Source organism: Strix aluco, chromosome 19 (assembly GCF_031877795.1).
Source record: "Strix aluco isolate bStrAlu1 chromosome 19, bStrAlu1.hap1, whole genome shotgun sequence".
Classification (NCBI taxonomy): domain Eukaryota; kingdom Metazoa; phylum Chordata; class Aves; order Strigiformes; family Strigidae; genus Strix; species Strix aluco.
This window is the reverse complement of record NC_133949.1, coordinates 3,859,570-3,875,055: the sequence shown is the minus strand read 5'-3', so window position 1 is coordinate 3,875,055 and position 15,486 is coordinate 3,859,570. Positions and strand designations below refer to the sequence as shown.

The 15,486-nt window shown below is 54.3% G+C and overlaps 2 protein-coding genes across 3 annotated transcripts; both read left to right on the top strand.

The window, feature by feature from the left end:
- The first annotated feature begins 509 nt into the window (after positions 1 to 509).
- BCL7B (BAF chromatin remodeling complex subunit BCL7B) lies at positions 510 to 4,750 on the top strand. 2 transcript variants are annotated; one of them, XM_074845189.1, is made up of 6 exons: positions 510 to 674; positions 1,044 to 1,119; positions 1,696 to 1,792; positions 2,887 to 3,057; positions 3,277 to 3,356; positions 3,736 to 4,750. In XM_074845189.1, the coding sequence occupies exons 1-6, from the start codon at positions 583 to 585 to the stop codon at positions 3,826 to 3,828; spliced, it is 609 nt and encodes a 202-aa protein (XP_074701290.1). In that variant the 5' UTR covers positions 510 to 582; the 3' UTR covers positions 3,829 to 4,750. The 2 variants fall into 2 exon arrangements, with proteins under 2 accessions (XP_074701290.1, XP_074701289.1); XM_074845188.1 differs by having other exon boundaries at positions 2,872 to 3,057.
- Positions 4,751 to 5,319: 569 nt separating this feature from the next.
- LOC141932318 (schlafen family member 13-like) lies at positions 5,320 to 15,486 on the top strand. The gene is given in 15 exon segments (XM_074845721.1): positions 5,320 to 5,513; positions 5,515 to 5,895; positions 5,972 to 6,179; positions 6,182 to 6,339; positions 7,230 to 7,326; positions 8,173 to 8,360; positions 8,774 to 8,901; positions 9,012 to 9,043; positions 9,354 to 9,645; positions 10,455 to 10,530; positions 10,834 to 11,356; positions 11,359 to 11,575; positions 12,611 to 12,796; positions 12,961 to 12,967; positions 13,056 to 15,486. Coding segments are annotated over 15 exon segments (2,946 nt in total). The 5' UTR covers positions 5,320 to 5,426; the 3' UTR covers positions 13,422 to 15,486.

Here is a 15,486-nt window from a genome sequence, read left to right as displayed (position 1 = left end):
GGGGCGATCCGCGAGGTCCTGGGTGACGCACTCAGGGTTTGTCCCCACCTGCTGTCTCATCGATGTCCCAGGGTAGTGGTTGCTTGGACAGGGCTAGTGAGGTTTTCTGGGCTTAGAAAAGGGTTTATTTGTGGGGTTTTTTTGTTGTTTTTTTTTTTTCAGAGGAGCTGCCCAAACTCAATCTTTGATCCTAAACAGTGCGCTAACGCTGCCGGCGCGCAGGCAGGGCCCCTCCCCGCGGCTCGGGGAGCTGAGGCGCTGCCCCGCGGACCCGGGCCCTCCCCGGGCGCTGTGCGGCGACTGACCCCCCCTCCCCGGGCGCTGTGCGGGGACTGACCCCCTCGGGCCCTGCCCAGCGCCGGGCGGGCCCTGCCCTGACGCAAGATGGCGACGCGGGGGGCAGGGAGCCGCGCAGGCGCACTGGGCGCGGCCGCGCTTCCCCGCACCCCCCCGCTCTCTGTTTCCGGGCGTGGCGAGCGCGGTGACGCAGCACGCGCAGGGCGGGGTCAGGGCGGGGCGCGCGCATGCGCGGAGAGAGGCGGCGGGTGCTGCGGAGCCGGGGCTGCCGGGGCTGCGGGCGCCATGTCGGGCCGCTCGGTGCGCGCCGAGACCCGCAGCCGCGCCAAGGATGACATCAAAAAAGTGATGGCGGCCATCGAGCGCGTCCGCAGATGGTGAGAGGCGGGGCCGCGGGGGGTGGGGCCTTCCCGGCCTGCAGCCAATCACCGCACCACACGGGTGCCGGTGGAGGTGCTCCGGTGGCGACTATCCAATCGGCGTGCTGCGTGGGGTAGTGGGCGGGGATAGCGAGGCAGCAGCCAATTAACTTGCACCGTCTGCTCGGGGGTCTGGGGGGGACCGGAAGCGCCGGTGATCGGCGGTCCGCACGACCAATCACAGCGAGGTGCGGGGGGATGAGAGGGCGGGGTGCGGCAGTGCTCTGGATTGGCGTTCCCCTGGGCCAATCGGAGCCGGGCGGGCGGGCGGGGCTTGTTGCCGTGGTACCCCGGGGGTCGGGGCCGTTAACGGCTGTATCCGCGCAGGGAGAAGAAGTGGGTGACGGTGGGGGACACGTCCCTGCGGATATTCAAGTGGGTGCCGGTGGCGGACAGCAAGGAGGTGGGTACCGCGCGGGCTGGGCCCTTCCCCGCTCCGCGCTGTCGTCAGCCCGGGGCTCCCCGGCGTGGCCTCGGGCGGCTCTGGGCTGCCGCTTTCCCGGGCCTTTCCGGCGGGGCCGGGGCCTCAGCGCCGGCCCGCGCGCCCCGGAGCCCGGACTGCAGCGTCTGCCTCCCGCCCACCTCCACCCGCCATGGCCCCGCGGCCTGCGGCCGTGCTGAGGGAGCTGGGCTGGTTTTCTCCCTTGCACCTGAGCTCACGCGCTCCTGGGTGATCCCCCCGCGCTGCTTCTCATCTCTTTTGCCTTAATCCCCGGAGGACTCGTTTTTATTTGGTGGTACTCCTAGATAGGTGTCAGCTCCTTTTACTCCTGATTCTGAGCCCTTCACAGCTGAAGTCTTTGCCTCTCAGTTAGGAAAGTGCCCGGAAAGGAAAGGCAAGAGGCATACATGAGCCCTCTGGGCTGCTGGGAGAGAGAAGGGGGAGTAGCTTCTCTGGAGAGTTTGTGCACCCCTGTGTCCTCTTGCCAGCAGTGGGCTCCTCTAACCTTATGTTTCTGCTTTTCTTTCTCTCCTCAAGAAAGAGAAATCCAAATCAAGTAGCAGCACTGCCCGAGAACCCAATGGCTTCCCAGCTGACACCTCTGCCAACTCCTCTCTCCTCCTGGAGTTCCAAGGTGAGTCTGGCTGAGCCACCTTCAAGTTGGGGAAAGACTCTGAGGCCTTACAGAAGCTGGGATTTTGCTGGCTTCTGTATGCTGCGCGTATTGGGAAGAGCAGCACGTCTTCAGTGCAGGGTCATGCTGATTCACTTCTGGACTGTCCCTTCTGAAACTTCATTTTTGCTGTCAGAAGGAATCTTAATAGACTGTTTCTGGGATCTTCTGGTAGAAAGCTTCATAGGGAGCTGGAGGAGTGGAGGTTCCTGTTCCCACTTTGCAGTCCCTACTGGGGAGAGGCCAGTAGCTGCCCCCAGCTGAGCCCACTGCTTCCAGCAGTGACTTGTCTGGACCTTAGGATGAAAGGGCAGAGCATCTCCTTGACCTTGGTCGTGATCCTGGCGCACTGCAGCCAGCTGGGAGCAGGACAGGCTCTGTGGTGGAGCCGAGCAAGGCTCAGGCGGCACATGGACTCACTGCGGAGCAGAGCATGTGCCTGTGCCCAGCCTCTCCACTTGGCTCCCGGTGTGGCCAAGGAAAATCGGGGAATGTGTTGGCGCTTCCAGTAGGTGTGGTGAGGTTAGCGTTGTAGGTCTGCAGTTTGGGACTGCCTTACCTGGAAAAGATACGTGCCAGGATTGCCTGCCCATCCAGAGGCAAGTGCTGAGTGTTGTTCCTGGCGTTAGATTGCTGCCTTGCAAACAGAAGAGGTACAGAACCCCGGTACACAGGCAGGGCACCTGCCCTCGAGTGCCTGGGGCTCTTGCAAGCTGCAGACAGGAGATTTGGCAGCGCAGCACTTTGTATCACCCCTGTGCCTTCCGCTCGTTCCTTCTGAATAGCCCAGCGTTGCTCTCTGTCTGCCCGAGTCAGTCCCCGGGCAGAAGCAGCCCCTCTCCCGCAGGCCAGTTGTGTGTGTGACGCCAGCCGTGCCCCGGCGGGGCGCCCTGTGCTGAGCAGCCTGTGTGCTGATGGTGACAGCGAGCCCCCGTGCTCTCGCTGCCTCTGACTCCGCTCTTCCTTCTCCCTAAGGCCCTGGCTCTCGGTGCCGCCCTCGGCTGCCTGTGCCCCTGGGTCAAGGTGCTCTTCTTCACTAGGTGCTGTTTCTGCAGATGAGAACAGCAACCAGAGCTCCCTGTCGGACGTCTACCAGCTCAAGGTGGACAGTAGCCCCAACTCCAGCCCCAGTCCCCAGCAGAGCGAGTCCATGAGTCCTGCCCACACGTCCGACTTCCGCACGGACGACTCGCAGCCACCCACCCTGGGGCAGGAGACACTGGAAGGTGGGTGCTGGGCTGGGAAGGGAGGAGGGGGATGGTTGGGCCTGGGGAAGGCCCTGCTGGAGGCGTTGCTTGTCCAGTGGGTGACTGAGGTGCTGCTGGAAGTGGATGTGGCAGCAGAGACTTGTGTCTTCCGCTGGAGGCCTCCTCTGGCTCAGCACTGAGCTGGGTCCTGCAGTGCTCCCGGGTCAGCAGTTTCATTAACCCTTCTGTTCTCCCCAGAGCCCTCCCTGCCTTCCTCGGAAGTTGCAGACGAGCCTCCCACTCTCACAAAGGAAGAGCCAGTCCCCCTTGAGACTCAGGTAAGGGAAGGGGGATTGAAACCACGTCTAAATGTGCACAGACCCAGCTTGGCCCTTTCACCCTTGTCGCTGCCCCGTGTAGCAGAAACATCTCACTGGATGGACTTGCTCTGCAGTCCCGAAGTGCCCCCCAGGAGCTCCTCAAACCTCCCGGCTTTCCCGAGCTGTCCCCTGGTTCAGTTTGGGTGTTAAAGTGTGAAGAAAGGATGTGGAGGTGGAGTAAATCAGCAATTCCAGCTGAGTCGGGCCAAAGCGGGTTCCTGGAGCCCTGGGGCTTCCCCAGAGGTGACAGCCCGGGCTGTCCCCGCAGCCTGGCCGTGGTCTGCGTGGCTCGGTGGCCATGCTGCGCTCCCGTGACCTCTGCCTCTGGCTCTTGCAGGTAACTGAAGAGGAGGAGGACTCCAGCGCGCCGCCTCTGAAGAGATTTTGTGCCGATCAGAACTCTGTGTGCCACACGGCCTCGGAGAGCTAGCCTGCGCGTCCCCGGGGAGAGCGCCTTCGCCAGCCCCTCGCAGAGCCGCCCGCCCTCCCCGGGGGGGACGGGGTGCTTCCCTCCGGCCTGCCCCCTCCCCCGGGCCGCTCGCCATCCAGCCTGCCCTGCCCTGCCCTGCCCTGCCCTGCTCCGGTGGGCAGGAGCCTCCCGCCAGCCCCGGCGCGGGCAGCCTGCGCTCCCCCGGGCCGGGGGGCTGCCACCAGTTCCCGCAAATTTGCCTCTATTTATTGGCTCCCCCTCTCCCTGCTGACCTGTCCTGTAGCGGGGGGGTCTCCGGTGGGTGGTGTGCGTGCACAGCGGGGGTTGCCCGGGGGGCTCCCTGCTCCCGGGGTGCTGGCAGACTCTGTTTGCCTGCTCCTGGCTCCCCTGCCCGCCCTCCCCGGGAGCGGGAGAGCCGCCTCCCGCCCGCACCGAGCGATGTCCCCGCTCTGTCGGCGGGAGGTGGGGGGCGCGGGGCCGAGTCCTGCCGTGCCGCGGCGGGGGCCCGCTGGGACGCCGTGCAATAAGCTGCTCGTTGAAGCCATTAGTGTTGGGAGAGGCTGGGGCGCTCCCGGGGAGGGTGGGGGCCGGCGGCGGAGCCCCGTTCCCCTCGGGGTTGCCCCGACCCCCCTCCCGGGGCCGCCGGAGCCCTGCCCGGCCTCGGTACCCCCCGTCGCCGAGACGGGGAAGGATACGGCAGGGCGCCAGCCCCACCCCCCCCCCCTCCCGCCCCAGGACACCCCCGCCCCGGGGCTCTGCCCCCAGCCCCCGCCGCCCCGCCCCTTCCCCCCCGCCGCCACTGCATGTCCCGCCGAGTCTGTGATCGAGCCTGGCGAAGCCGAAGGCGCGGCCGCGCGTGGAAGTGGAAAGTTATTTTAGCACTGAATAGAATATTTTTAAAATTAAAGTATTTGACATACAGCGCCCGGTGTCTGCGGGGCGGGGCCGCCGGTGGGAAGGTCGTAGCGCGGGGGCGGGGGGGGAAGCGCCGGGACCGGTCGCCGCCCGAGCTCCCCACGCCGGGCCGGTGCCCGCGGCCGCCCCTTTCACACCCCCCCCCGGCCCGGTGCCCGCGGCCGGTGCCCAGCGCTGTCCGGGGGCGGGCGGGGGGAGCCGGGCCCGGCCCCGGACCGAGCCGGCGGCAGCGCAGGGCGGTGCCGCTCCCGATGCCGGCGGCGAGGCTGGGGGCGCCTGGGACAGCCCCGCCGCCGGCTGCCCGCCGGGGCCCTGCCCGGGAGGGGCCGGGCAGACGGTCCCCGCCCGCCCGGGGGCTGGGCCCGGGGCCGGACCGGGCTGTTCAGCGGGCGGCGGCGGCGCCCCCGGGCCGGGCCCGGCGGGGGCGGGGCTGCCCGGGGGGGGTCCAGCCGGTCCGTAGCTCCAGGAGAACTGCAGCGCCCATCGGCTTCATTCGCGTGACGGCCGTCGGTGTCTTGGCAATAGCCGGCCTTTGGTTACCTCTGTATTGCAGGTAATGGTTTTTATTTCCCAGTTTATTAAATCTAGCGTGTAAGCCTGAGCCAAAGGCGGATGGTTTCCTTTGTCACGCTGCCATACCTAACCGTGAAGTGGTTTTAATCATTTATCATTTCAGGATCAGGATGGCCAGACAAGAAGAGCAGCTGCTGATTAATTTGAAAACGAACTATCCTGATGTGGTGGTAGATATTGAGGAAATAGTTTTAGGAGGAGAGATCCAGAAAGAAGACCTGCAATCAGAAAAGGCAACGAAAGGACCTTTGTGTAGCAGCGTGTGCGCTGCTGAGTTCAGGAGGAGGAGGAGTGAGGATGGAGAGCCAAGACAAGGACTATGGCTTTCAGGAGCGCGGCGTTGGTCTGGACGTAGAGCAGAGCCTCGGGGGTACAGGGGCTGCCCTGAGGCTGGTGAACACTTCGCATGGATGCAGCAGCGTAGTCCCTTGCTGCTTTGGGTTAAGACATGGAGCTGTGGAGATCCAGAGCGGAAAAGTGCAGCCACAAAGCCGCGTATCCGTAGCTCGAGCGCTGGTTTGTCCTGTTGGCCCTTCACTTCAGTCGTCCCCGGGACTTCAAGCGATGCTGCTGGATTTCTGAGGAGAGAGTGCAGCTGTGCCAAGCTCTGTGGTGGGAGTGGGCCAAGCGCTAAGAAAGCTCTGCTGGATTTTGATGGGAGAGTAGAGGAGGCCCCTCTGAACACCGAGGAGCGCAACGTCCAAGATTGTCACTGCCAGGTTTGTCAAAGAGAGACAAACTGGTGGGTGGGGAGGTCCTGGATTCCACAGAGACAACACATACTGAATTTAAGAACTTTACAGAGGATATATTGGAGTACATTAGAAAAACCCTCCCAAATGATGTCTCTGCCTTTGCAAACACTCAGGATGGTTATTTTTTGGAGTGGATGACAGCAGTAAAGTCATTGGAAGCCATAATAAAGTGGAGAAAGAAGCTTTAGAAAAAACAGTAGCTGATACCATGGGCTCAGTGCTTGTCCATCACTTCTGCGGCTCTCAGGCTGGCGTGCAGTTTAAGTCTTAAATCCTGAGCATTTATGACGAAGCAGAACGCTTGCAGGGCTGCGTAGGTCCGGTGTGAGTCGAACCGCCTTGCTGTGCTGTTTTCCATGGTAACCCTGAATCCTGGTGGTGATGAGTGACAGGATCAAAAGATGGGAAATGGATAGAGCTCATGACAGCTGCAGACCCAGGGAAAATCTGCGTTTACAGTAGTGCCAGCTCCATTTCTGCCATGGTTTATAAACTTGCAGGAGGAAAGAACAACTGCTTTTGTTCTGTGTTCTCACCAAACCTCAAAGGGCCTTCGGCCCGTGGCACAGTCTCAGGCACTGGGGGTGACAGTACGGTAACTGGCCTCTGACAGCAAACCATTCTGAGAAGCATCACTCTGAACTGCTTCAGCAGGACTTTTTGAAGCACTCCCAACTGGAATAAGCCTCGCTAGGGATCCCATATGCCCCTAAATGAAGTGGAAAGATTCAAAATTGCCCAGGAGCTTCCATTACTGAGACTTGCAGAAAACTTTTGAAGCAGACTTTGTTAAGATGCTTAGGAGGGAGTGATGTCCTGGTGGAAATCTGGCCCCTTTAGGTGCCTGAAAGGGGTTTATTTTGAAAAACAAAAAAGGCCTTACTGGTGCTGATCTCCACGGAGTGAAATCCCCTGTGCTTGATGCACTAGCGAGGATTAATATCCTTGCCCTGATTTGATCTGTGTAGATCCAGCATCTTGTCACAAATTGTGTGCCAGCACTAACGTAAAATAATCATTTTAGCTGTAACGGTGGTGTCACACTGACCTGCGACTTTTCTTCTCCTTCCCCTTATCAAGTACTAATAACATCTGTAATGAGGTCAGCAACACTGGGATAGCTGCTAAAACCTGGTCAGTCATCTCTTCAGAGATTAGCTGGAGGTTGAGAAGAGTCCTTCCAAGTCTGCGGCTCAGCAAGCAATGCTCAGTATGCAGCAGGTTGCAAACCACTCCCCCTTTCCGAGGCTCACAGGTATTTCAGATGTCCACGTGGTTGTTAAAGGCTGTTTTGAAGGAGCAGGGTTGCAAAGCTTTGCCTGTTTTAAGGTGTGTTGTCCTGCTTTATTGTGAGATCCTTCCCCTTCAATAGCTATGTCCTGTGTTTTGTTCCGTCGTGCCGCTACAAGACCTGCATGGCAGATCCCAGAGAGTTTATTCCAACCACGGATTTGAATAAGAATTTTTCAGTCTTAAGATGAAACTAACCCTCCTCTCCTACAGGTTCACTGTGACACAGTCTTCCCTGGGGTGTGTGCCCACGGCAGTGACCGCACGAGCGAGGAGTGTCCCAGCCGAAGGGGACCTCCTGTCCCAGCAGAGGCCCGGTGTGCCGGGCGGCCGTGGCCTTTGTGAACCTCTCCTGTGGCCCTGCTCTGCACCCAGAGCTGGGATGTCTGGTCTCTTCAAAGCACACAGCCGCAGAACAGACAGAGAGGGTGATGTCGATGGGAGCAAGGGCTCTGGAGATGAGCCTCAGCGCCCTGGTACACACAGGCGGTTCCTGCGGGGTGCTGGGGTGCTGAACTGGTGGGTCAGGCGTGGGGGCTGGGGGCTCCACAGACTCGTCTCGCGTGGGGTCTAGATCTTGCCTTCGAACTGTAAAGCCATCCGTGCTGTGGGTCGTCTCTTCTACAGCAAATCAAAATCCTGTTGGTTTGACACAACACTGTCATTCTTAACTATGTAGGCAGCGTTTTCTTGAGTAGGATTGCGAAGGGAGGTTTAAAATTAGTCATTTTAGTTACTCTTTAGTGCTGGGTTTTGAAAGTTCATATGGAAGGATTTTGATGGATATAACATACTTTTTTCTTCCCCCAAGGTCTTTCAGATCTGGCTGATGAATTTGAGAATGAGCTCAGCTTGGCAAATGGTCCTCCTCTTACCAAGCCAATTTATTCAAAAGCAGGTCTCCAGTGTGTGTCTGAACTCCAAAAAGGCCTCTACCCAGGTAAGCCACTTATTCTGGATATTTTTTTGAATTTAAGACTGTATTTGACAGAACTCCTAGGAAGATAAACATGATACCAATATAAGATCCTAGGCAGACAACTGTTAGGGTATTTCAAAGATGAAACTGCTCCAAGAATGTTGATTTCTTTGATTTTTCAGGTGTTTTGATCTCTTCTCCCATTTTTGCCACTAAGTATGATCCCTAATGCACATGATTGCTGAGAACATACCTAGTGTCCCAGGGGTTTGAGCACTCTCTGCCCCCTGTTATGCTCAGAAATCTTCTTATGGACAAAAAAAGGGAGAGAGAATAATTTATTCTAGCATTACTGAAATCTGAGTAGTCTAATCAAAGCATTATTATTAGATAAAGAAAGAAAAAGATGGTAAATGAGCACCACTGTGAAAAAGGTAATACTACCACTACCGCTAATAATAATAATAATAATAGTTACCTGAACATTTCCTAGTACCCACCCCTGTTCCTGGCGTTACACTCGGCCTTCCAGCACCACTCAGGTCCTGCTGGTGATGGCTCCATCTGCCAGGGGTTGTTAGGGCGAGTCGGCAGCGTCCCGGGTTCTTTCATCGGGAGGACGTAGTTGCTGCTGCTGGTTTCTCTTTCCTACTCCAGGATCTGCTGGGGGTCACTTGCTGTAGGTTTGCTAATGCACTTTTACACCTTGTTCTTTCTTCCCTGGTCTGCAGGTTCGCTGCTCCGCTGGAGTTCAGCAAACATGGCACGTTTCACAAGTTAGATACTTGTTCTCCGTTACCCTCAAAACCAGTTTTGTTCAGCTCTGGGGCTGCATGTCTTTATCTGACTGTCTGAGAGCTGTTTCTGCCCAGGGCATCTCCTGTGCTCTCTCTCACCATGCCACACCTGAGCTCAGCCCCATGTCCCGTGTCCCACATCTCACGACTCTGCTGTCCTACCAGAACTGTATTTCTGCGCTCTGCATCATCATGTTATAGGCAGCAAGATCTCATCCTCTGCAGAAGACCTGCTTGTTGCTACTGCCTGTATAAACTGATGGTTGTTATCCACAGCCACCTGGTTATTAGATAAAATGCTATTACAGGCAAACCAGGTAAAAACAAAGCTCCAAACAGGTCAACAAAAATTCAAACAAAGCAACCAGACAAGCCTCTGGACAGAGGCCTTGGAAACTCAGTGCACTCCCCCTGGCTTGGTGCTGGCGGTGCTGTACTGCGGGGCTAAGCACCAAGTGTTTGGGTGTCGGATGTCTGATTGTCTGAGACATTATCTCACCCAGCAAGTTAATTCTGCCACCCTGCTCCCTGCCGCGGTGGAACTTCGGGCTGGGACAGACAAGGGAAAGTAAAGCTCAGCCCTTACCATGCAGGGGTGGAGAACCTTGCCTTGGTTTTATTTTTTAGGTGACTTTATTATTTCAGAAACACTTCAGCTATAAAAGCATCGGTGGTTGCTGAGCAACAGAGACTCCCACATACCGAGCCCTGAAAGAGAAGGGAATTCAAGTAGCCAAGGGCAATGTAAATCCTATAATGTTCCTGCAGAGCAGGGCTGTGGCTTTAGGTCAAGCTCTGACATGTGGGAGAGACACGGAATTTCAGGTCCTGTGCAGTATCAGGACCCCACCAATCAGTAGCAAAGGGATATTTTCTCATTAAACATAGTCTGTGGATTATTTTTTCCAAATTCTGACCTATAGATCTATGTATTAATTGCTATTTTTTCTAATTATTTTTGTAATTTTGCTATCTTTTCACATGTTTTCAGGATTACTCTCAGATGATCGATTTACTGATCAGTCAGTAGTGTTTTGGTGCAGGATACGCAATTGCTGTTTCTTGAGGAGAATGTGTTTTGTAAATGGAAGGCTGTGACACAGTCAGTGAAAATGTGTGCTTGCATCTGAGGGTTGTTTGGGTGTTATGAATGTGGATAGCTGTAATTCTAACCTGTAAATTTAAGAGATGATTCCTGTTAATATTTTTTAAAATTACTGTTACTTGTTATTTTGGAGGAGCACCAAGTTCAGCGTTGGGCTGAGAGGCACCTTCATGTGTTCCCCTGTATGTAGTAGGAATGTGTATCTATACACCGGGGGACTGGTGATGCTCCTAGGTGCCTTTTCCCTTGCTATACACACGGTGTTTTGCCAGTCAGGAGTGTAGGAGACGCCGCAAGCGGCTCCATCTGGTTCAACCACCGGTCTCTCACTGTGCCAGCAACATACCTGTCAGAGGAATACCTAAATAATGAGAAGACACATAGAAAGGAGGCAGATCCCTCCAAAGAGACTTCTTCTTATTCCATTTAGAAGTCAGGCATGCCTGAAGCATGGAGTTTTTATCTCTTTTATTCATATTAAAAATCCTCACAGATTTACCACCAGGTATCATGGGAATGCTGAATTTTTTACTCACACTAAATCATTTGCTTCGATGACCTCATGGTATAATGTATTCTCCCAGTAAATGGTGTGCTGAGTAAATTATTTACTGTATTTTGTTTTTCTAATTTTGTATTTCTTTTTTCTAGTGGGTTCTAATCAGATGGAAGCCAGAAACCATCTGCACTGACCTGTTCTCAGACTATCCTGGATTAGAGGATTTAACAAAAAACCAAATCCATCCACTTAACAAGGGGATACTGGTATTTTCAAGGAGTTGGGTTGTTGACACTGGATTGCCAAAACCCCAGGATGTTGTGTGTGATGTTCTCTTAGTAGCTGAACATGTGTATCCAGTATTGTACACTGTAGTCAGGGACACCTCTTCTGCTGAGTCTGAAAACTCGAGAGAAACTGCTTATGCATTAAAGCAGAAACTAGTCAGTGATGGGGCATATGCTTCAAAAATGTCTGTGATTCCCCAAATACTGCACCTGAATGACCCAAAGAACCAGATGGAAGTTGCAGAGAATGATGTTCCCCAACAAGAAAGCCCATGTGATTACACCAGCTTGGACCCAGAGAATTACATCCTCGCCTCCGGGGACATCCCCGTGTTCCTGCGTGCCCTTGTGACTGTTGTGCTGCACTTTAGGTCCTACTTAAGTGACCGCGTGGCTGTGAGATTTTCAGCCTTCCCACTCTCAAACAGTACGAGCTGCTCTCCTAGAACCTGCACAAACTCAAGGAGCAGTTTGTCCTTGGTCTTCCTGGAACAGGGAAAACAATTGTGGCTTTGAAGATCATTGAGAGAATAAGAAATGTTTTTCCCTGTTCTGCAGAAGGAATACTCTACACTGGTGAAAATCAACCCTTGCAGAAATTTGTGGGGTAAGCAGTAATGTGTATTTCCTCTTTTTTCTTTCATTCCATCCTTTGTACATAGAGAACAAGCCCTGCTGATTTTACATCTGTTTCCCAAATACATAGCTTTGGCTGACACAAACACACAATAATCATCTCAAGAAAGGTGTTACTGAGCTGAGCTCTGGCCCAGATCCAGCCTTCACTGACTGTAGTGAGAATCCCACCTTCAGTGATTGCTGGATTGTGTTAGACCTTCAAAAGATGATGGCCTCAGTTTAGCAGTCGGTTACGGCTGGTGTTGACACCAAAACTACCCACCTGCCTTTCTCTGTTGCTGCCTCAACACTGCCTGTGCTGAGCCTGCCTCTCGTGCAGCTGTGCTGGAAGTGGGACCTTGGACCTGGGCCATCTAGACAAAGAGAACAGAAACCGACGCCGGTTTAGTGGAGGATTTCAGGCAGAGCAGTTCCCCAGTCCTGTTCCCGCTGTGCTTTCACTTGTGTCAGCGTTAAAGCAGGTGGGCAGCAGGGCCACCGCACGGGACGAGGCACCTTGCACCGGGGCCTCGCAGCCTGGCTCGGGCACGGCGGTGCCCAGGCAGCAGGTCCTGGCCGCAGCGGGCAGCTGGCCTGGCAGGAGTGCTGCCCGTCCCCGCTCATCCCGTGTCCTTCCCGCCGGAGCTCAAGCACCACACGGCCTGCCCTGGGCCAGGGAGAGCAGGGCAGAGGGACCCCTGGGGAGCCTCGCCACCGCATCCCCATGCAGGAAGGGTGAGCCTGAGCCTCTCCTAAGCTAGATCCAAGGCCTGTTGTGGGGGTGTGCAGCCTCTGCGGCAGTGCCTGTGCAGAGCCAATCCCTTGGAATAAATGTTTTCATCGGGAAAACGATACAGCAAGCTGCAGCTGAGGTAGGAAGTTTTGAATTTTTAGACAGTAAGCAGCAACAGCTCTCCAAGCAAGAACCCGCTGAGAAATGGAGACAGTCAATATGGATTTGTCTGGTCACATCTTCTTTGTATTTACATACGTTCTGGGGGGGGGTTGGTTTGGCTTTTTTTAGAAATAAGATCTGCCAGTCTGTGACATGTGTTGCCTCCTTAAATGGGAACTTCCCAGAAGTGAAACACATTGTGGTTGATGAAGCTCAGAATTTTCCTCAGGTGCCTACATGCCCAGGAGCTAGTCGAGGCAGAAAGTGGCATTTTCTGGGTCTTCCTGGATTTCTTCCAGTCCACTCACCCACATGGTTGTGGTCTTAAGTTTTCTGAACTATATCCTCAGGAATGGTTGACCAAAGTGGTCTGTAATGCCAAGCAAACACACCATGTCATGTTTCATCTAATGGAGGTTGTCCTCCAAGCACCGAACACAGATGCACCCTATGGGGTGCTGGAAGAGTTGTTTAAACAGGCTGAATGTGCCTGTTCTTTGTCAGGCGACTACATAATAAAATAAAATATGGGGACATTGGAAATGGCAGAGTACGTGACCAGTGAGTGCAACAGCGACATCCAGCAAGGCTGTCCCATCAAAGATGTTGCAATCCTGTGCAGGACACGGTGTGCAGCCCGGGTGTTCAGATATTGAAGTCTGAGCTAAAAACACAAATAAGCAAATGTAGGGTGACGTTGTTCTTGGGGCTAGCAGAGAGTGTTTTAGACAACGACATTGTTCTTGACAGCATCCAACCCTTCTCAGGCCTAGACAGGAGGACTGCGTTTGGCATCCACCTTGTCCCTGCAGAAAAGGAGGTATTTCTGTCTTTTGCTCTGTGTGGCATCCAGAGCCAACACCAAACCCCATTTGCTGTCCCACACAGAAAAGGCGTTCTAAAGAGGCAAGTCTTTAAAGGACAGTTTACTCTTACCTAGGGCTAGGGACACTAGAATGCTTCGCTCAGTTTTTGTTCAGTGATATTATAGGGCAGCTGTAAGATTTTTTTTTTACACCCTTTCTGTAGTCTATGCAAAAAAAAAAAGGCAGTTTCATATATATATTTCATCATGTGTAGGCCTGTAGGATGTCATAAAATTATTTTAATTAGAGGACATCACCACCTGGAGAGAACAAGTTGCTGAAAATAGCAACTGCAGAAGGAAGTCAACAATTACAAACTACTTAGATAAATCATAGAACAGTTTGGAGACTTGTACTTTCAGTTCCCCTGCCCTTTCAGCTGATTGCATGTTCTGAGTTGTTTCAGCACTACCCGAGTGGAACCACTGGTTGGAAATACAACAGGGACCATCCTTGTTTATGTCCCTGCTGGTGCTGGTGCAAACGGTCAAAACTCTGCTTTTTTTCAGTGGTGGGGAGATTTTTGTGAATTTTCAGCCAAATCGTCTTTTTTCTCATCCAAAAAGGTAGAGCCACATCTTGCTTTTGGGAGCGGTAGTGACTGTCTTCACCTCTGCTGGGAACGGGGCTGTGGTTTTGTGGTCACATTGAATCTTCTTAAATGCAGGTTTCTGCCCGCGGAGGCAGTTCTGTCCCCAGCAGCACAGTCCCAAACTTCTCATAAGCAGCCTCAGGTGTGCGACAGTGTAGTGAGTTGGGAACTTGGGGGGTTTTCTGGCAAATAAGTCTTTAGCTTAGGTAAGCTCCAGCTTGTCAGGCAGCTGCCCAGGTGCTAGTGCTGGCACGAGGGGTGGCAGGAATGTGCTTCCTGGAGAAGGAGGCAGCGGAGGATCACAGAACGGTTGAGGTTGGAGGGACCTTTGGAGATCATCTCCTCCAACCCCCTGCTCAAGCAGGCACACCCAGGCTGCCCAGGGCCATGGCCAGATGGCTTTTGAATATCTCTACAACCTCCCTGGGCAACCTGTGCCAGCGCTCCGTCACCCTCACAATAAAAAACCACTTCCTGGTGCTCAGAGTGAACCTCCCATGTTTCAGTTTGTGCCCATAGCCTCTGGTCCTGTCACTGGGGACCACTGGGAAGAGCCTGGCTCTGTCCTCTCAACGCCTTCCCTGCAGGTGAAGGGACACTGATGAGATCCCCCTGAGCCTTCTCTTCTCCCAGCAGTCTCAGCCCTTCCTCCTAGGACAGATGCTCCACTCCCTTCATCATCTTCATGGCCCTCTGTTGTGCTCTCTCTAGTACGTCCGTGTCTCTCTTGCGCTGGGGAGCCCAGAACTAGACACAGCACTCCGGGTGTGACCTCACCAGAGCTGAGGAGAGTGATCACCTCCCTCGACCTGCTGTCAGCACTCCTCCTAACGCAGCCCAGGACATCACTAGTCTTGTTTGCTGCAAGGGCGCTTTGCTAGCTCAAGTTCAACTTGGTGTCCACCAGGATCCTCAGCACCTTCTCTGCAGAGCTGCTCCCCAGTCTGTCGGACCCCTGCATGTACTGGTGCCTGGGGTTGTTCCTCCCCAGTGGCACCACTTTGCAATTTTCCTTGTTGAACTTTGTGACATTCCTGGCAGCCCATTTCTCCAGCCCCTCACTTGATGCTTCTCCCTTGTGCTTCTCTCTTTTGGTAGCTGCTCACATTTGTACCCACTCAAGCCGTTTAGAAACTGCAGCGGGTCACCGAGATTCCCTCATTCTAACTGGGACTATTGACGTATTGAAGTCAACAAGCTGTTGCAATATAGTGCGTATGCTGGTGGCCTGATTCTTACTGTCATGTCAAATCTGACATAAGCAGTACGGCGCTTCAAACTCTGATTGTGCAAAAACCTGTTGAGAATCTACCACATAGTTACATCTTTTCTTTCTGTCTCAGATGCCAACTGTTGCCAGGGCTTTGCCAATGTTTGTCTAGTAACGTAGTTCCTATTCTTGCTTACTCCGGTATTAGATTTTAAAAAGCTGAATGAATAGTGACATGATAACGTCATAATTGCCTGGAAAAAAAAATATAATTCACTGTGACTCTTGTACAATTGTACCATCTTTCTGCTTTTCTGTAATAAATGGCTTTCTCTGA

What these genes read in the sequence shown, in the direction of transcription:
- BCL7B (XM_074845188.1), top strand. Translation starts at nt 583, where the DNA reads ATGTCGGGCCGCTCGGTGCGCGCCGAGACCCGCAGCCGCGCCAAGGAT. An exon ending in CGGTGGCGGACAGCAAGGAG is followed by an intron (nt 1,120 to 1,695) that starts GTGGGTACCGCG and finishes TCTCTCCTCAAG; the next exon opens with AAAGAGAAATCCAAATCAAG. An exon ending in TCTCCTCCTGGAGTTCCAAG is followed by an intron (nt 1,793 to 2,871) that starts GTGAGTCTGGCT and finishes CTTCTTCACTAG; the next exon opens with GTGCTGTTTCTGCAGATGAG.